Here is a 21,706-nt window from a genome sequence, read left to right as displayed (position 1 = left end):
TACTGGTGACTCCTGTAAGCACATTTTCTGTTAGTGATTTTATCTGGTAAAAGCTCCCTCATGCTGTAATTTGAAGACCAGAAAACTCAACAGAACAGGGCCTGTGAAGAGAAAAGGAGGTTATATGTACCCCACAGTAGTTGCTTAAAGCTCTGTCAGGGTGGGCTTGCATAACATAACAGAAAAATTCTCATATGCAAATATGAAAATCTACGACCTCTGGCCTCCAATCAGCTCAGGACAGCAGAGAAATTTCCGCACAGAAAGGAGTAACTAAGATCTCATAAACTGAAATTTTATGATTTCACGTAATATTTCAAAGCAAATATAAGGACACGTAGACAGACTATGACGGCAAATACCTATAAATAGCTATACATGTAAATAAGTAATTCATAAACATAAAATCTCCAGGGGGGAGGAATAGGATGGATTTTTCTCCTCTAAGTCTTTTTCAATGTTGCTACATTGCCTTTTCAATGGTAATAACCCCCACTGCCCCCATCAAATTCCACTCATCTTAAGGCCCCACTTCAGTCTATATGATTCTAGACCTAACGCAAGCTGTTTGTCCTTATTTTTAAACTATTTGATTTTATAGTCCATGGGGACTTAAAATGGTAATTCACAATAATTCACACATTACTTATTCCTCATAGAAGCTGTTATTTTATTTGGTAAACTCAGAGTTTCTCAACTCTAGTCTGCCTTAGAAATACCTGGGAGCACCCTATAAAAATGTAGATATCTGAGTCCCTGCCTCAGAGATTCTGATTCAGAAGGTCTGAGGTAGGAGGAATCTATTTTGAAATTTCCTACATAATTCTGATATGTCATCTGGTTTGGAAAGAACAATGCTAAATGACAATGCCCACTGAATCTATATAAAAGGAACTCCTAGACAGATGGAAACATCCATGGAGAGCTAAACACACATACATCATCATATAAAGGAGATATTGGCCTCGTATTGCAATGAATAATTATTTCCCCTTGTATACATTTTGCAATTTCAAATGCCCCTTCACATCCTTCTGTAAAGCACCTCATCTTTCTGGCCTCACTTTGTTTTTTTTCAAAAATAAGGATGTTGGACTAAATTATTTCTTTCAGCCTAAAAAAATAATGTGTGCCTGATATATAGAGTAGGCGCTCAATAAACATTTGTTGAATGAATGAATGAATGAATGTATGGATACCTCACAAATATTATGCAGACTGTATTGGGGTGGTACTAATAGGTTTTTAAAAAATAGTCTTGTACCTGTAAACTTAGGCTCAGAGAAGTTAAGTAACAAAGTTAGTAACTGGGTCCAAGACTAAATTTTCGGACTCCTTGTTTGGTGATCTGTCTTTCAGTATTCCTGCTGAAATTTGCCAATTAGACGGTGTTGGGTGAAGGATGGTCCACCTGCTGTATTTTGTATTCATACCACTACGAATGAATGACAAACTGCTGTGTATGTATAATGGCATGTAAGTTGTTACCTTCTTCTTTAACCTCTGTCTACAGTAGAGGCAGTAATTCCAGAGGCTTGATATACGTGTCTATAAGCAATAAATCTGTGTGAGTTATAGCTGTGTCCTTGTAGATTTACAACTTTAAGTTTTAATTCATCTCTGACAACACATTTACATAAATTACAGCAACATGGTAACAATGCCATATGCTGTGATGTTTGCCTAAAGATCAAGAGGCTTAAGGGAGCTGGCTTTCTGATTACTACAAACGGACACTCTCAGGACATAGAAGAAAGAAGCATTTCCTTTGGTGTAGTGGCCATTATAGAGATGTTTTTTAGCTCCTGTCATTCCTTTTAAAGTAAACTATGTTTTTAATACCTTTCTCCTTATTAATGAAGATTCTAGATAAAGATGTAAATTTAGGGAACAGCAGAATTGCTTAAATAAACACTCAAATGAATAAACGCAAGTTATTTCTAAGCACCTACTCTGTCTTCCAGTGTGGCTGTTCAGAGCTCTGAAGCAGAAGCAAAAGTCAGCTGAGCTGGAAGGGATGAGGGACAGCGTAAGGAAATCAAGGGCAATCCTCTCCTTCCAACGCAGTGAAGGGAAGGGGCCCTTGGCCTCCGACAGGGCAGGGGAAGGGATCAGAGGCAGATCTCCTGAGGCTTATCCTGTTCTTTTCCATCCCAACTCACTACTTTTGTGTGAATAAAGGGGAAAGCTGATACTTTTAAAGTAACTTTATTACTAGCCTATTTAGTTGTTAAATGTTTCCTATTGGTTAGAGTTGTTTTTTGTTTCCTGAGGAAGCTTAGCCCTGAGCTAACATCTGCGGCCAAACTTCCTCTTTTTTGCTGAGGAACACTGGCCCTGAAGTAACATCTGTGCCATCTTCCTCTACTTTATATGTGGGACGCCTGCCAGAGCATGGCTGGACAAGCAGTGCCATGTCCGCACCCACGATCCAAACCAGCAAATCCTGGGCCACTGAAATAGAACGGGCAAACTTAACTGCTGCACCATCGGGCTGGCCCCGAGTTTTGTTCTCAAACCAAGACAAAAAGTTCTCTTTCAAACTCAGGAACTCAAAACTAGACTGACCTTTAAAGATGACTTTTAATCAACCCACCACCACCATTTATTGAGCAGTTAAAACATAAAAGTCATGAAACTAAATATCTTACACACGTGAGCTCAACGAATCCAGAGGACCTAACAATATTCCCACTTTAGGGGTGGGGAAACTGGTTTAAGTAGGGCCAGTGACTTGTTCAAGTTCTCAAAGATAGCGCGTGCAAGGGCAGTCTGCCATCAACCCTCTTTTCCTGTTCATCAGATCTGATGTTGCTCCAGGGAAGATGTTACCAAATTCCCCTGGGGAGGCAAATGTTGGTGGCCTTCCTCAGGCCAATCCCCTGTGCTCAGGGAGGGTGACAGCCTTCTGCTATCTCAGAAGTGAATCTCAACTAGTCAGTCATGATAATTCCATTCTCTTTGCCAGCAACAGTTTTAAACATGGGTTTGTGATGCAATTTTGGTCAATTGAGACATGAGAACAGCCTTTCTCAGAGGGTGTACTTGTTCTTAAAACTTCTTTCTGCCTCTGGATGGTATCCTCTCTATAGATTGCTGATTCTGTGGCAGCCACCCTGCACCTTGAGGCAGTTCAGCCTAGGAGACCAACACACTGAATACAGTGGAACACAGAGATGGGAAGACCACAACCCCTGCCGATACCACTGAGCTACTCATTTCACCAGCTACCTCTGGATGTTTTGTTACAGGAAATAATAAGTTTTTTAATTTAAAGCCTCTTTTGTAGCTTCTGTTACTTTGTAGATGAAATATCCTAACTATTGAATCTTTCCAACAATTCCACAATTTTTATTTTTAAAATTCCTCTCTATGCTGAAACTAAATCTTTCCTTCTACATATCTGTCTTCCCTACCAGTTCATACATACAGCCCATCCTTTTTTTTTTTTTTCCATAATATGTTAGGGCCAGTCCAGTGGTGTAGCGGTTAGGTTCATGAGTTCCGCTTCGGTGGCCTGGGGTTCGCAGGTTCAGATCCCTGGTGCAGACCTACACACCGCTCTTCAAGCCATGCTGTGGAGGCGTCCCACATACAAAATAGAGGAAGATGGGCACAGATGTTAGCTCAGGGCTAATCTTCCTCAACGAAAAGAGGAAGACTGGCAATGGATGTTAGCTTAGGGCCAATTTTCCTCACACACACAAAAAAGCTGCTTTTACTTGTTCATTATGGCATCAATTTATATTTTAACTTAGTGTATATATGTAAAATATTGTGTTTTAAGGCTTTTCATAATCTACTCGCTCTACTTCATCCTGTTTTTCACCCAGTCACCACTGATACCAACCAAGCCCTGATCTACTCTTGCCTGGACTGGTACCAAAGCCTCAAAAGGCAAACCTTCAACCCATCCTCTGCAGTCCTGACCTTCCAAAGCAGAACATCTGATCCTGTTGCTCCCCTGCTTAAACCTTTTCAAATGGTTTCTCTGAATGAACTAACATGCATGGCATAGTACTGATTTATATACTCTAAAAACTTTAAAAATCAGTCACTAGCATTTAAAAATTGGGAGGTTTTTAAACAAAAACTCAGATTTTCAGCTTATTGATTTTTTTTTTGAGGAAGAGCAGCCCTGAGCTAACATCTGCTGCCAATCCTCCTCTTTTTGCTGAGGAAGACTGGCCCTGAGCTAACATCCGTGCTCATCTTCCACTGCTTTATATGTGGGATGCCTACCACAGCATGCTGTGCCAAGCAGTGCCATGTCCGCACCTGGGATCCAACCGGCGAACCCTGGGCCGCCAAAGCAGAACATGCGCACTTAACTGCTGCGCCACCGGGCTGGCCCCTCAGCTTATCTTGAAAAATCAGAAGATCAGGCAACACTAGGTTCATAATTCCTCATGGCACCAATTGACAGGATCTGAGACAAGGCTGATCCCTTTACACGGAGCATGTGCTCTCCAGTCGACCATAGTCCCCACTCCTCCCAATTCTATCCCTAACGCTCAAGTAGAATATTAGTTGGCATTTTATTAAGAGTTTACACTGTTGTTTTATTTTTTTTTAAATACAGAGTAGTGTTAAAAAGAAAGAAATATTTTTGGATGGTGCTATCAAAAATGAAAAATGAAAGATAAACCAAGAGGGCTCACCTTGTTGTACTAATTTATGATCCCTGCTTGGTCTCTGCAGGCATTTGTGTTTGTCACTGCTGACCTATGAGACACGAAACTGTCAAGTAATCTATCCAGGAAAGGCTTACCATGACCTCATCCCTTAACTACTAGGCTGTGTCTCTCTCCTCTTCTATCACACTGCCACACTCCTTTGCAATCTTTGCTCTTGGCATAGCAAAAAACCTTCTGGTTTCCGGAATGCACTATAAGCTAAATAATGTCTCTATGCTTTTGTTGATGCTTCATCCTCTCCCTGAAAAGTTTTCTTCTTCCATATGTACCTATGAAACACCTACTCAAGATTCAGCTCAAATAGCTCTTTCTTCATGAACTTTTCTCGTTCTTTTCTCCTACCTCCATAGGATTTCCCATCTCCTTTGTGGTCTGTCACATTCTATTGCAGCACCGAAACACTATACTGCACTTATTTGCTTCATCTCTGTGATCCTTACTAGACTATAAATACCTTGCTCACCCAAGTAGTGACTGTCTTCTGCATTTCATAGTGCCTGTAAATACTTGTAGGTTCCATGTATTGAAGGTATTATAACAATATCTCTTAACTGAGTTCCACTTTACTGACTGTTGGGGTTATCCAATACTCTCTATTCCTTCTGTAAAATATCCTGACTGATGCCCACCACGTGGGGAATGCCAGTGGCTAATAGGCCCACTTGCTACTGCTTCCACCAGGTGAGCTCTGTGTCCTGTAGTTAACCAAAGCTATGCTAGCTGTGCTTGTCAATATAAATATGTAGTTAAATTAATTATAAAACAAAACTATAAAATATGAGCGGGAAGAAGGCTTTATAAAAACATATGCACACTCATGAAATTAGGAGTAAGTGAGACAACTGTAAAAAACCGGAAAAACCATAAACATCTAGGATTATACTCTGAGACTGGTTTGTAAGTATTTTCAATTTTTCAATCCACTTAAAGAAACAGAAGCAGGTATGGTTTAGGAAGAAAAATGTTCCAGAACTGTAATCGATGGACCAATAAAGATAAGACCTTGGTCTTACATCAAAAGAGATGGAAAATAAAATTATCTTTATAAGACTTAAATTAAAATGAATGCTAAGATAGATACCATTTTACATGATTCCACACTTGAGCAACATTTTTGATTAACTGAGCAACTGCTGGTGCTGACAGTGCTGGAGCTGTGGGTTTTCACGGCACCTGTGTGTCTGCCTCCTTCCCACTAGACATGAGCTCCATTAGGAGCTCCATTTGAGATAGGAGCTACCAAATTTTGACAAGCAGCTCCTTTAAATGGTCATCAACATCTCTTTAGAATCTATCATAAACTACAGACTGATGTCCTCATTATATACGTTTTAGAGTACTTCTGATTCATATTTACTGAACTCTACGCCAAGCCTTGTTCAAATACCGTACAATAAAGAATACAAGGCAGTGAGTCCAAAATGAACTTAACGTACTGTGACTCTCCTACCTAATACTTTCTAATTTTGTGGATTAAATTTATGTGGAATAGACATTTATACTTTCATTTTTTTAATACGTTGAGGGGAAAGAGAAGGGCTAGGAAGGAAATTGAACGGCACTGAGAAATGTAGATGAAAAATGAAGTGAATTCTGAGAACCAAAATAAATTTTAGTCTAACTAATGTTTTTGCAGGGATATTGTAATAACTGTTGGATTTGTAAACAGTAGAACTCTGTCTCATGTATTTCCAATTAGAGATATTACCAAGAATTTAATTTTCTTTCTTGGTGCAAAAATCTTGAATACTGCTGTTCAAAGTATAACACAGATATAAGAAATACTCAGTGAGTGGTGACTAAATAAACAACAGGAAACTACTCCGCTACACAGTCAGTTAAAAATATTCTTTTAAAATTTTAAAACTTTCAAAATAAACGAGGATCTGATTTCAAGCATTGTTCCAGATATGTGTTTCTCTTCCTAGAACTTCTTCTCTAAACAGCATTCCACTTTTAAAATGGGGAGCTTGTTAGGTAATTCTTCAACACATTGTCAGGAAGCCATTGTCTTCTCCAACCATTCATCTTACTACGCCCCTCACGCCATATTTCTGGTTGTTGCTCCAGAATGCCATAGGAAGCACCTGCCATAAAATCAGCTGCTGAAGAGCAGGAAGAAAATACCTAAAATGTCGCTGTCTGACTAAGTACTGTGGTCAAGTCTTCCTGCAACTTTTACAATCACCACACAAGTGTTCTTGATGTATAAGCGTTATAGACTTCTCAGTGAAAACTGTGCCTGAAGCTTCAAGACTCTGCCTTAAAGAAACATCAATCTTACTGTCCACTGGATCCCTAAGGTCCATTGCTCCTCCTAACTAGAAGTAAAATCTTTGTTATTTTTAGAGAGAAGAACACATTGTTTTCCAAACTTCTGTTAATATAGGTGTGTTTGCTGACATTTCCGTTGAGCCTTGAATACCAGCTTTCTTTTGATATATAGTAGCCTTAGAATGCTTGCCAGAATTAAATGTACTATAGAAGATTACACTGGTTTATTTTCAGTAGAATGCTTTATATCCCATGCTGAAAACATTTTCATATCTTGCCAAGCCCCTCTTTTCCTAAAAATACTGTTAGTTAATAGAAAATGCCAGTATAATTTCTTTAGCATTTTGCTAACAGTATGTAACTTTATTTATAAAATCTATGTTACTGACTTAGCATTTAATAAATCACAGCTAGGAGGTGTCTCTACTTATCTATCAGAACAACTGTTTTTCACATAAGATTTGTGTACTTCCCAGTATAATGCCAATTTGAAAATTGCTGTAATTTGTGCCATTCACATGTATCAGGAAAAACTTCTGTAGTTTTTGATAAGCATGCTTCCCCTGGGCTTTCTTGTTCCTCTGGGCTTTGCAGATGTTGTGCCTTCTGCCTGAAATAATGTCCCCTGCCCTTCCCCTTCTTTCCCTAACTCCTAATTGTTAATGGCTAAGTTCAGATGTCTTCTCCTTTAGAGAGCCCTTCCAGACCATTCTCCCTAGACTCCTAAACAAATCCGGGCCGGTGCTCCTCCTGTGTTCTCCCACAACACACCAGACTACCCTCCTGGAAAGGATGATCATAGTATGTCAACTATGGGTTTCTGTCTGTCTTCCATACTAGATTGTAAGTTCCTTGAGGGTAGAAACAGTTCATATTTATTTTTTGATCTTTTGCATATAATACAGTGTCTGGCATAGAGAAGAGCCATCATACATTTTTTTATAAGTAATAAATCATGAATAAATGAATAAACAATCTGTTGTCTAAGATGACAAATAAAGGAGGCAAAATAGATCAACCGTGGGGCTTCATTTTTTATAAGAATAACTGTGGTTCAAGAGTCATTCCATTAGTCACAGGAATATTAGGGAGTGCGTGGAGAAACCTACGGCTTATAAACTTTGGGGAAATAGTTTCAGAGCATTCTGACAATCAATGTAAGATTTTTTGACCTAGCATTGTATATCCAGGAATGTACTATAAAAAAAATCAGATAAGCACAAAAAGTTATATAAATAAAGCTGTTTGAGGTAGCACTGTTTATAATGGTGAGAAATTTGGGGGTGGGGGTTAAATGTTTACTGACAGAGGATTGGTTAATGAATTTTCCTACATCTGTATGTTGGAATACTACGTAGTCATTCAAATGGATTAAAGTAGCCCTTCAGATTTAATATGACCCACACCTAAGTCTTAACCTCCATCCCTACTCCTAGCCTGCTTTTCTCCTCGTCATTAATGGCACCATAATCCATGTGGTTGCTCACGACTCAAATCTGAGTCACCCTTAAATTCTTCTCTTTCTCTTACCACTGCCTCCCCCTTATCTCCCCTACCCTGCACCCTACATTTGAACAACCATTAAGATTTGTTGGCTCTACTTGGAAAACATATCCCTTTCTGTCCACTTTTCTCTGTCTCTACTGCAATAACCCTAGTCCCAGCTCAGTATCCAGTAATCTTTTAAAACAAAAAAGGATCAAAGCAATTCTCCTTTTTGGAATCTATCCTACAGAGAGAAAAGCACCGGTGTATACCAATGTATATCCAAAGATGTTTACTGCAGCCTCATTTGTAGGAACACAAATCTGGACTTAATATGAACATTTCATTAGAAGAAAAATAGTTGAATACAGTATTTTATATTTTATAAAGAACATGTTAGAGCAATGGTTTTTGGCCTGGAAGTCTAGCTATGATATACTACTAAGATTTTTTAAAAATTGCAAAGTAGTGTGTTTATTATGATTCCAATGTTGTGAAATAAAGAACAAAAGCCTTCCAAGAACAACAATCAAAAAGTAACTATAAAAAAAAACAGATCATATAATTTCTCTGCTTAAAATTCTCTAATGGTATCCCATAACCCTAGAATAAAATCTGAGTTTCCAACCTGGCCTCCATGATCGGATCCCTGCCTTTCTATCCAACTCCATCCAAATCCATCTTCCACTTGCTCACAAAACGCCCACTGCCCTTGCCTTCTTTCTGTTCCTCAAACTTTTTCAAAGTTGTTCCCATCTTAGTCTTTGTACTAACTGCCCCTTGTCCTTATAACTCTCTTCTTCTGATGGTTGCACAGTTTCAGGTTAAGCGCCACCCCCTCAATGTGCTCACCCCTGAGTACCTAATCTAAAGTAGGTAGCCTGTCGTCCCTTTGTATTATCATACCGCTGTCTGATATTTTGTGTAGTTCCTTGTTTGTCTTCACTCACTAGAATAGAAGCTCCATGAGGGCAGGATCCATGCTGGTTTTGTTTACAGCTAACAGTAGGCACTCAATACATAGTTGCTATTATTGAAGGAGTTGTATGGACTCACAGAGATGACACATGGTTAAGAAAAAATAAAAACAGGTTGCAGAAAACTACTAAATTATTGGGGAGAAGGAGGGAATAATATTTGTACATCACAGAAACAAGATTCACAAAACATTTACAACACACAGCTAAACAGGAGTTAACTCTAAGGGACAGGTTATAGTGAACTTGAACTTTTCACTTTAAATATTTTGTTATTGTTTGATGTTATTTTTTTAAATGAGCATAAATTACATTTATAACCTGAAGAAGCAATCAACATATTTCATTTTGGAAAAAGATGGAATGCCAGAGAAAAAGACAGGTGGACTTCCTCCTTCACCAGCTGCTACATGTCTTCCTCTTCCTTTGCTCTCATGTAAATGCCAAGCGTTCAAGCGTTATATCTAGACTTCTCATGCGGGGATGGAAATTATACAAACTGCTCAATTTTGACTGGCTAGGTATCAACAGATCATTACTATTGCGAATGGAAACAAAATACTTTCATCAGAAAAAAAAATTGTTATGGGAAGCATCATGTTGACAAAAAGGAGAAACTGATTGTGGACTGGCCATAGCCTGCCAGATAAGGAGATAAAGCAGAATGAAAAAATTTTAGACCAACTACAAACCTAATAAAAATCAGGTAACAACAAACCTTAAGATTCTAACTATAGTTTCCTTTTGACTTACAAAAACAGCCACCAATGCAGCAAAAAAGCCTTGTGATTTACATTAAAAGTAAGTTTACAAATAAACTAGACCAAATTTAAATAGATAAATAATGAAGGGATAAATAATAAGATATGCAAATGAGAGAAAGAAAGAGAATATTCACAACTATCCCTGTTGAAAACAAGAGAAACTACACAGAAAATTATATCATCTGACAAATGAGAAACTGAAAATTAATAACAATAAAACTGCTGAACTGATCTAATCTTTTATATCTTAAAAAGGATGGTGAAGAAAATAGATGTGAAAAATTAGACAGTAATAAAGTACTTGGAAAAAACCCAGTGGCAGTTAATTAATTTAAGACTTTAAATATATGCAAACAGATGGGCCTAGGAGTGACAGGTATGCCAGCAGTTGAGAATACTGGACTCAAAAATGAAAAGATTTTTCATCTCAGAAATCTCATCTTAAAATCTCAAAGATTTTAATATAGCAGCAACATTAAAACTAATATTTACAATGATTTCAAAAAATTACTAAAGAAAAATTTATCAGTAGGACAACAGATTAATGCTATGGAAAAAATCAGGATAGACAAAGGAAGAATTATTAAACATAGATGGGTGAGGACAGATCATTAAGTATCTTAAGATGTGCTAATTACTTGGTTTGACATTCTATTCATTCTACTTGTAAGATTAATCAAATGACCCTGGAAAACAGAGCAGCAAAAAAAGAAAAAATTCCTAAGAAATTGTATCAGATCCTGCTGCTGTGAAGTCGTACACACAGCAGCAGGAGGACGGGCTGACAGATCACACCTTACTTAACCAGTGACGAAATAATAACTACGACAGTTTTTAAGCACTTACTTTGACTGACATTTCCTTTACAGATATTTAGTCTTTTAATCTTTACAATACAGTGTTATGAAGGTTATTGTGCCCATTTTATAAATGAATAAACTAAAGCCCAAAGAATTTAAGTAACTTGCTTAAAACTACTACGTCCTGAGTAAGGATTTGAACCCTGGCAGTCTGGCTCCAGAATCTACTCTAATGCTGCCTTCTTGAGCAAGGAAAAGGAAATAAATAACTTGCTAGTTGAATTTAACATTAAATTTGGTATATTACAAATACCATCAAAGAAATAATTATAATTTATGTGAATCATAAATATGGGTACAAATAAAGAATGTGAGAGGGTTGTATAACTTACAAGGGGTGTAAGGAATTCAAAAGATGGTCAAAAACAAATTTCAAAAGAAACATTAATGAAAAAGAGCCAATATTCATTATTTTAATGTGGGTTATCCTCAGCATTTTTGTTCACCAGGAGTGCTTTACCTATGAGTATATATTAACTGCACATACTCAGTGGGGTCAGATATTTCAATATAATCTAAAGACAAATATAACTGAAAAGGAGTAATTCTCAATCTTCAGTGTGTTTGCAACAAATCACCCAAGAGATATTTTTGAATGCTTCCTATGTAATCTGGGAGAGGATCATGATAGGCAACAACAGAGGAAGGTGTTATTGAATAAAATGTAGCTGGAAGGAGGAGGGGATTATGTATGATGATCAAAGGCAGAATCTCAAAGGCCTTGAAGAACAGGTTAAGGGCTTACTTCAGGCTATTAGCAGAAGAAACAGTAGATTTCAGGTATACAGCTAAAGAAAGTTAACTAAACTCAGTGACTGTATATAGACGGGTAGAGGAGAGGTAGGATGAATTGTGGTGTCATTATATTACTGTGCTATTAACAGAAAAAGGTAGGTTAGAAAAGATGCTGGTAGAAAGTAGGGGTTGGAGAGATTTTCCAACACACTGAATTTGAGACAATGACGAAATAGCTAAATGTAAATGTCTAGTAGATAGTCAAAAGCCACAAGGCTGGAGTTTAGGCTGGGCCCAGCCCATTGACCTGATTTGTCTTAACTGCTCAGAGGGACTAGCTGGGGTCAACAATAACGCATGGATTTTTAGCCGAAGTCAGGAAACAGAACAGATGAATGAAGAAACCTATGCTCTGGGCAGTGAAATAATAACATTATTGTTATTATCAATGTAATAATACGGAATTGATTAAATGGAATAATAACATTAGGATACCCCAAGAAATTAAGACTCCAGCTAAGGATATGATAAAATGAAAATCAAGACAAATCATAGTGCAACGAAAGTCAAGGGAAGACAGAATTCTAGAGAGAGGAAAGTCAGTTATATTAAACTACACCAAGGGGTCAAGGGACACCTTGCTAATAGTGTGGCAAAAGAATCCCAGTGATGTTTGAGTGTGTGGTTTCACTCACCCTGTAAAGGTGAAAGCTGGAAGGTGTGGGACAGGGGGCATGCTATAGACCAGTCATTCAATACATAAAATAGTAAGAGAAAGGAGAGAGGTAGAATGGTAGCTACAGAAAGGGTTACAAAATGCTTTTTTAAACGAAGCCAGTAAAGATAGATTTACCATGAAGCTAATGAAATTTTTAATATTTATATAATATTTTCTATATATTATATATATATTTTGCACAAGCCTCTAATTTTTTTCTTAAACATAATTCCCCAAAATTACATTTGCTCCAGGACTCATGCCCAGGAGCCACAATGAATGAATTAGATGCTCCCCACAAGCTAATAAGACTAGTTCTCAAAATTACTTTGCAGTTGAGGAAAAATGGGAACAAGGGAAGAGGAGCTTTATAGGAAAACAATGAGGCAATCTTCCTCATATTCAATATTCACTTTGAGGTAGTTGTGGTTTTTCTGGTTTTCTCATTAGTTTAAGCAGATGCTTGGCAGATGCCTGCATGTAGCACCATGGCTGGACCAGTCAGTGAAGTCTTGTTAGCCGAAGAATGAAGGTAAGCCAGGCTGGACAACAGCGGGATGAATCAAGGTTTAAAGACACAAGCTAAAATGGATTTGGACAGAGTTCAGGGTTGCTTTCACTTCAATACTACTGAATTAGCAAAGGGGCAGGGCAGAGCACACTCAGAAGATAGGGGTAAAGTAAGTGAAGGAAGTGAAGCCCTGTGGTCTCCTCCCTCATGGAGACACATCTGAAATTCAAAGTCAAGGTAGCCATTCACACGGAGCAAGGAATGTGCAAGGCCAGAGGAGCTCAACCTGCAGCTCGTTGTGACGGGGCACACATCAGCCTTTTAGAACTTACCTCCTGCTTTATACAGGATTATAGATAGACCTCAGTTGCCAGTTCTATACGTACAATCAATCTTTGCTTCTATTTTTTCCTTTCGTTATCTGGCCTATGGCAGGCCTGGTCATGGTCCACTACAGAAACATACATGTATATCTTTTGTGACTCATCAGAAGTTCTCTACGCTATTTCTGAAAAGATATTCTATTATCCCTTATAGAGAAACAACAATTTGATGAGGTGATTCTGACATACCAAAATATAACTATACCCAAATTTAAAATATATTTTTGTTATAATTAAGGTATACTTTGTTTTCATTTACCATATCATATTTTATATTTTTTATCCCAAAGACTCAGTGTGTTTTATTTGATCAACATGTATTTTATTGTGCATCTACTATATACCAGGCATCAGAAAATATGGGGCTTCAAAAATGAGTTCTTTAAGGAACTTACTTAAAATTTCCAATAATAAAGTAGTTTTACTAATTTAAGATTTAGATAAGCCTTCAGCCACACTTTCTTTCTCTCATATATCACTGCCTTTTTTGTAGCACTATGCCAAAAGAAAGAAAACAAGTGCCTAGGGTTTACCACAGTGGATCAGATACCTCCAAGTGACAGGACAAACCTCATAAGGAAAACTAGCTTATGTGAGCCTGCAAGAATCTTGCACAGAGCCAGTAGTTATTTATTACCAAGAATGTGCTCAAAAAGGATTGGAAAATCAGTGAGAGTATCAAGTCTGCCAAACCAAAAGCAACTATTGCTAGAGGGAGGATTTCCATTGATGTTAACCAAACACACACCTGTAGCTCTAAAGATTCATGGAACTCAATTAGCTTGCTTATCAAGATCACTGCCCGCCAACAAAATTTAAGCACTTCAGAGGGAGTTACTTTTTTTTTTAAATTAAGCAAAAATCGAGTCAGGTATATTCCTAAATTGCTAGCAGCTGCCAAGTAAAAACGCAGTCAGCAGCACAGCAGGATTTTAACTATGGAACTGCATCAAAGTTTCTGACTTCCACAATCAGTCGAGATTCAGCCCTAGCACCACAGGCGAGAGCAGCCTTGGGAAAGGAAATCTACGCCTGGCCTAAGGCAGCGCTGCCTCCCTTCACCTAACGTTCCTAACTGAGGAGTGCGCCCGCCCGGCCCCGAGAGGCTACAAACATCCTGATGTCTCAAACTGAATCTTTAAAATTCTCTAAAACCAATGTAATTTAATTGCAATGTAACATATTTTCAAGTTTATTTTAATATAATAACCAGCATTTATGGAATACTTCGCAGACACTGTGCTAAGAATTTTACATAAACTACCTTACTTCTCACAGTAACAGGAAATATTTCTATCATTATTTACAGTGAGGAAACTTTGGCTCAGAGAAATTAAGAAACTTTCCCAAGGTTATGAGAAATTAACAAGTGGTGGAGATGGGATTCAAGACACACAAGTTTCTATTTTTCTTCACTATATTACAGTACACTGTTTTAAATCACTTTTCAGTTAAATTAGTTAACTCTTCATCCACAATTGTCTAAGTCAGGAGTCAGCAAACTTTTTTCTGAAAGGGGTCATAGAATTAATATTTCAGGCTTCGTGGACCATATATGTGGCTGGTCTTTGCTGGCCACAACAGTTCAGCTTTTGCCGTTACAGTGTGAGAGCAGCCACGGACAATCCTTACACAAATGAGCATGGCTGTGCTCCAGTAAAACTTTATTTACTAAAATAAGCAGCCGGCAGATTGGAACAATAGTTTGTGAACCATTGTAAGTAAAATGCATGTTCCAGACAGATATGCACATTTATCCTGTGGCTTTGCATAATCTTCTATTCTAGTTTGGGAAAAGAAGGTGGAAAGAAAACTGATTAAAAAAAAAAAAAAAGCCAATGCCAAAAGGTAAGGGAAAGGGATTGAATTTTTCTGTTCTATCTTTATCAACCAGCCTAAAAACAATGACAGGGAACCTATGTGACTCTCTCCAGGCCCTGGTCATGGGTTCTCCACTTCCAGTGGGCCCATGGTTATTCTCTGTCTCTGGCATCATGGGGACGCCATAGCAGATTTTCCCACCAGTCGTGACTCTCCACAGTTAGGTGGATATGCCTATCTTCCCACTTAATTGGAACCCTACCCGTAGAGTCCAGTGAATTTACTAATTATCCCTCTACATGTTTTATGTCATATCTCCATGTCTTTGCTCATGCTAGGAAAATTGTCCCACTCTGTTAACTGACTCCAACAGCTAACTCCAGAAATACTTTATTGCATCCTATTCCAATCTCCTAGTCCTTTGACTCACCTCTAAACCATCACTTCTAAACATGCCGACCATACTTGTGCATTCTGTTTCAACTGCTGACTCACTTATTTCAAACACTACAACACTAACACCATAAAAGAATTAAGAGAATCCCTTAAGAGCTCACTGTCACTGGATATGACCGGTAACTGGTAAAAATAGTTAAGATTGATTTTAGAGATTTAGCTTTGTTTTCATGTTCTGAATGATGAGTGAAAGGGCAACCCTCAGTTTCACACAGAAGTGGAAGGTAAAAGTGATTCAATAATAACACTAATGATAATTCTGGGTACCAAAATCAAGAAGCTGAGGTAGAAAAAAATCATGGGGATACTAAAATGTACCGAAATGATGTACAGAAAATAAAATGGAATATGAATGACACTACAAATTCCTGTTAAGGAAGAACGTCTTTGATTAATAAGGATATCTCAAGTAATTTAATTAAAAAGAATAAGATATTTAAATTATTTATGTATTTTGCATGTTACCAAGATCTTCACTGAGACCACTTAGGAGGAAGAAAACTATAAAGAAATGTGTATTTTGTTTTATTTTTCTTCTGTCTTTATCTTGTAGATGTTTGCAGTTTATTTCTCTCAAAACTGCTAGTAATAATATACTCTAATTTTTAAAAATGTCTCACCAAAAGAGATTCTGAAAATGCTATTTGAAGTATCTGTATCTCTTAGGAGAGATTATAAACATGTAACTTAGTTTTTAAGTATTCAGAGTGGTTTCACTGCTCAAAGTGAGCGTTCAGAGCAAAGAAACAGTCATCAATGAGAAGTTAATGTCTTAAACAAAAAAAATCATTCAAGTTACATACGTGTGGCAAACGGTGCATACCCCAGGCACTCCCAGGAAATGTACGACACACATTTACACGTTAGAGACTTGGAGAAGGCAAGCGGAAGGAAACATGTTTCACATTCAAATGGTATCCCCTAAACTCGTCCGACCCTCGAAACTTTTACCCCCAACACCTGATTACCCTCTCTTAGAACTATTTCATGGAAAGCAGCCAGGGAAGCTTTTGGAGAACTAATTGTCTATTAAATTTAAGAGACTTTAAAATTTTAGCCACGTCCTTATGAATTTCTTTATATTCCTTCCAGAAATTCCTAACACAGCTGAATATATCAATCTAACACAGCTGGACAGAATTTCTAATGTGGTTGAATATATCAGCATTGATAAATGCTACAATGAAACATAAGAAGTTATGACTTGGTACTATTTATTAATGAGTATTATAAATTCACCATGATCACGGCAGAGCCTAGCCCTGGTTTTGCCATTAACTAACAGCATGACTCTGGGATAAGATATTCAGTCTTGGAGCTTCAATTCACTTATATCTAGAATGGGGCTAGATTTGCCTTGTCCATCCGACTGGTACATTTTGAGAATCAAGTCATTAAGATCAAGATCAACATCAAAAAGAATTTTTCATAAGTAATAAAATGTTATAAAAGCAAAAAAAGTTATAAAAGTATAAAAAGTACATTGTTTCAAATAGAGCATCAGTTTCCTTTTTATAGAGCCACACTAAATGCTATTGTGATTTCTTCTTTTCTTGAACTCTGACTAGAACACCGTCTTATAATTGCTAAACATCTCATTTTACTTAGTCAGAAAATTAATTTTTGTTTAGCCATTAATCATAATAGTGTATCATCAAACTTTTTTGAGAAAACAATGGCAAAAATAAGAAAATCAGAAAACTTTGTTGAAAAGTATTGCAGAGTAGTTGGGCACCAGTACCGCCTTCCTCTGGGCTCTGTTAGGAACCCATCTGAGGCAGCCCTTCATTCCCAGTGAATAAAGACAGGAGGGCTCTACAGTCTTTGAGTCCTTCATTAAACTATTGATCCCTTTAGCATTATCCATAATGTTCCAGTAGCTCAGCACGTCAATTGGTGAAGTGCTAGTCTCTCATGCCTTTCAATAATTTCCACACTTTATGGAGAGGAAGTCTCAATGATTTATTTACCTGACATTTTCCAGTCCGGATGTCGTACAGGGCCACTGAACCATGGCGAGCTCCAACTGCTATTCTGTGATTCCGCTCATAATAGCTGACCATGTAGAACCTGAATTGAACATTTTAACAACAGCAACAAAAACAAAACCAGGTGAGATGACCTGCACATGGAAGTAGACAACAATACATTTCAAAGATTAAAGCCAGCTCTGATATATATTTTTAAATAAGTATCTATAATTAATACATTGAGATTTTTCAAAAATGTTTCATTTTAGTAACTCAAAATCAACTGAAAGAAAAATGATGCAGAATACCACTTAGGCCTGTTAATCATTATTTTCAGCAGAAAACAACTTCATAATTCAAATACCTTGAATTTTGAAATAAGAAATAAGGGTCAAATAAAAAAAAAGATTAAATATGAAAACTCAAATTTTGCTCCAGTGACCACCATGCAAATATTTCTATTTGAACAGAAATTGAAAAGGCTTACATATTCAATCTAACTATGTTCTCAAGACTTATTACAGTACTAAGGAGTGAAAATATACTTTCTAGCAGAATAATCATAAAAAAACTACATACATGTTATGCTTAAATTTATATCAATAATTTAGAATGAAATCACAAAGTTATCTACCAGAAAAAAGTTAGCTGCCAAATTCCCTAGATTTTCCACATATATCAGTTTATCTAAATGATAGCCGTGACTCAAGGTAATACAAATTAAAATATTTGGTGCTTATTTGGCATTGTATGAAAATAGAATTTAGGAGGATGGTTTGAAAGTTATAAGAGGCTAATTTATTTTTATTTGTTTTCTTTTTTCTAGATTAATTTCTTGACTGGATGAAGTATTTGAATTCCTGATCTATGCTTTGTCATAATAATTTCATGGCCATGTGGCTAGAGCCAGGGATGGTAAGAATAAAAATTATTAGAAGTGTAAATAAGGTATGATTTTATATCCCCGAAGAGTTTTGAATATACTTCCCCATTATCTAGTCCCACTGTCTCAGTGTGAGTTGCCAGATGAAAGAGAGGCTCACTCTAAATATTTATGAGACACATTCCTTGTCTTTTTTCTCTTTAGTTCCACAGGACCAACCTAATTTTGCTATTAATATTTTTTAAAAGACAAGCAGGGAAGGTAAAACAGATGATAGAAAAGAAATATTTCTTTAATGCTTTCTTGAGATTAATGTAGAGTGAAAAATTACCAGGGCATGGGACTATGTTTCTGAAATTCTGGTAAGAAAGGCTGAGAGAGGGAGAGAGACAAGATGTTTGAATGTAAGCATTTTGAAATCAGGGACATTCCGACAAAGCCATTATGGCATTAGCAGACATTATGACATTCACGCATATTTCATAAATCTGGAAAACAAGCTTTTAAGTTTTTAAACTTTTCGTTTGTTACTTATTACCAAGTAATGGATTCAACAATACTTTTGTCCTATCCCTAAGCCTCACCCAGTGACACAACTCCTTCCATTTTAGTGCAAGATAAATACTTCATTTTCAGTCACCTGGAAGACACTACTGTAGGATGTCCTGCTGGGTTTTGCTGTGCTCAGGTATCAGATGTCCTCTTTATATACTGGTTTGAGGGAAGGAAGGATACTGAAGGCTCCTGACTCATATGCAGCTTCCTCACTATTAAGTAGTTGGTAAAAAGTTAGTTTCTCAAAGCTTTTCCCATCTAAAGCTTACTCTACACCTCAATAGAGAAGGTAGGAATCAGCATTCAAAATCTATTGTTCTTATATTTGAAAATGAAAATGTTTAAAAATGTTTACTATTTTGTTATTCAGTAATTACAGTGATCTAAGTATTGGGCATCACTATATGCCTATATCTATGTTTATATCTCTATCTATACACAGAAGCACAATTTATACAATTATGTAATACAACTCATATGTTTCAGAGTAACATGGAATATAATGGTTAACAAATGTTTTCACAAATGTTTATTCTGTGCAGATTAATAGCTCCAGGAAAATAAAATTTCCAGAAGTATTTTTTTAATCTATTATTAACCTTTGCACAGAGGTAGCAGCTATATTGCCAAAATCGTTCTGCAAAACATGAATATAATTACCCCTCAAAATAATCCTCTTCGGAACAAACCATTGGTAAAATATATTTATGTTGACATAATTTTACTTAGTTAAACTAGACTCTAAAATGTTTTTGTTACATTGACCATTTTCTATACTCTGGATATCAACCTCATCCTTCTATATCATCTACAAACACCATTATTTATGAGAGAAAAAAAGATGAAATCTATTCTTGGTATCAAATCTTTAGTCTGCCTGAAAGGACCACATATTACAGGTCTGCATTTTTCATTCTTAGCAATTTACTACTAGACTAATACTTCTAAACAATACCTTAAAGAATTCTGGACAGTGAAGGTCTTAGGGCATGTTTTTATCTTTGCATTTCTTGTTAAACTAGTTTATTCCTTTCACAGTGGCTCTTTCAACAGAAGAAGTCTGTGGTATATATGCAGTCACTTCACAAGTATCCACTCTGGGCACTGGCTGCAGTGAGTCCATCTCTGCTGAGGCTTAGCAGAGCCCACAATAGCCCTAGACTACTCTTCCCCTCGAACCAGTTCTCCACTGGGAGGCTGTCAAGATTAGGACGGTGAGATACCCATTACTCATTGCCCCCCCCAAAGGTATCAATGGATTTAATAGAAGATTCATTGCAGTTTTTAAGACTATTCTGGTTCTGCAATGATCCCACAAGAAAGTCCTGAATCTCCTCCAAAATTTGGGCCAGGGGAGTCTCTCAGAGTAAGAGTTCTTGTGTGCTGAGCCTTCTGGAAATGGTATCTCAGTGTCCAGTCCACTGCACTGATAAGATGTCACTTAGGCAGCATTTCTTACACAACAACCTAGCAAGAATCCTTTCATTAAATTCAAAATAGAACAACGGCTCTCCTCTACTCAGGCCACCACAAGTAAACAGTTAAGTCAGAACTGTTATCACTAAAGTATATGAAAGAAAAGTAAAAGTGGAATTGAGTAATGTTGCAAAATGTCTTTCTTACTGGGGCTGGGGTGGTCATCATCCAAAAAGCTTAGTGATAATGAAAGCATGTATCGCCCACATGCATACAGAGTGAACCTTTTCAACCATAAATCAAATCACCTCTCTCTTATGCTCACAACTGTCCCTCAAGACCCTACATGATGTGGCCCTTACACCTCACACACTTCCTCTCCTCTCCCCTCTGCTCTAGTCATAGTGATTCCCTGTGCTTTCTTGAATATGCCAAGAGTATTCCCACTTTGGGACCTTCACACTTGCTGTTCCGTCTGCTGGAAAACTCATCTGCCCAGTGCCTCCCTGGCTCAGGCCTTCACTTCATGGTCATCTTGGTAATACAGCAGCCCTTCCTCCATTATTCGTTAGTCAAAATATCCTATTTATTCTTTATTGTACTTATCATCTCTGAGATATTAAACAAGAACTTTTTTGTTTATTGCTCGTTTCCCTCTACCAGAGACTTTCATCTTTTGCTGGAGGTATAAATACATAAATATGGTCCAAACAAGCAGGATGCAACAGTAAAAAGTTCAATGCAGTAAGAAGTTCAAAACACTATGCATATCCTTCAGTGACTAGCATATAAACTATGCTAGACATGGATTTTAAGACCAATAAATATTTTATAGGGTCTAATACAATAATTGAGATGAACAACAGAGGAAACAAAAACTGTCTAAAAAAGTTAGGTAGAAATCAACAAACAAAGCCACGCCATGACCTTCTAAAAACGTATTTTCAATTGAGACAAACAATTGCAAATTTACAAGAAGTTATCTGTAAAGGCCCCTAGAGCCTGGGTACATTAGCATGAGACTGACAGTTGCATAATGGAAACTACTTAATATCTCAGGGAACTGGAAAAGATTACTTGGGCTGAAATTCAAGAAGGCAAATATAGTCTAAATAATGATATATCCAATAAAGTAAATATCTTTGGTATAAACATTGTCCTGGGAATACCAAAATTATTCTAAGAATTGCCAGATATTTAT

At 37.1% G+C, this 21,706-nt stretch overlaps 1 protein-coding gene across 27 annotated transcripts in view; it reads right to left on the bottom strand.

Moving 5' to 3' along the window:
* The window catches only part of WDR7 (WD repeat domain 7), a 355,090-nt gene that overhangs the window by 47,749 nt on the left and 285,635 nt on the right, over window positions 1-21,706 (bottom strand). For all 27 annotated transcript variants that reach the window (XM_070627699.1, XM_070627700.1, XM_070627703.1 and 24 more), the window contains one exon: window positions 17,652-17,751. In XM_070627699.1, the coding sequence (XP_070483800.1) occupies window positions 17,652-17,751 (100 nt within the window). The remainder of the gene's footprint in view (window positions 1-17,651; window positions 17,752-21,706) is intronic.

This window comes from Equus przewalskii, chromosome 7 (genome assembly GCF_037783145.1).
Source record: "Equus przewalskii isolate Varuska chromosome 7, EquPr2, whole genome shotgun sequence".
Classification (NCBI taxonomy): Eukaryota; Metazoa; Chordata; class Mammalia; order Perissodactyla; family Equidae; genus Equus; species Equus przewalskii.
Note: the sequence above shows the minus strand (reverse complement) of the source record. Positions and strands in the feature narration are given on the sequence as shown.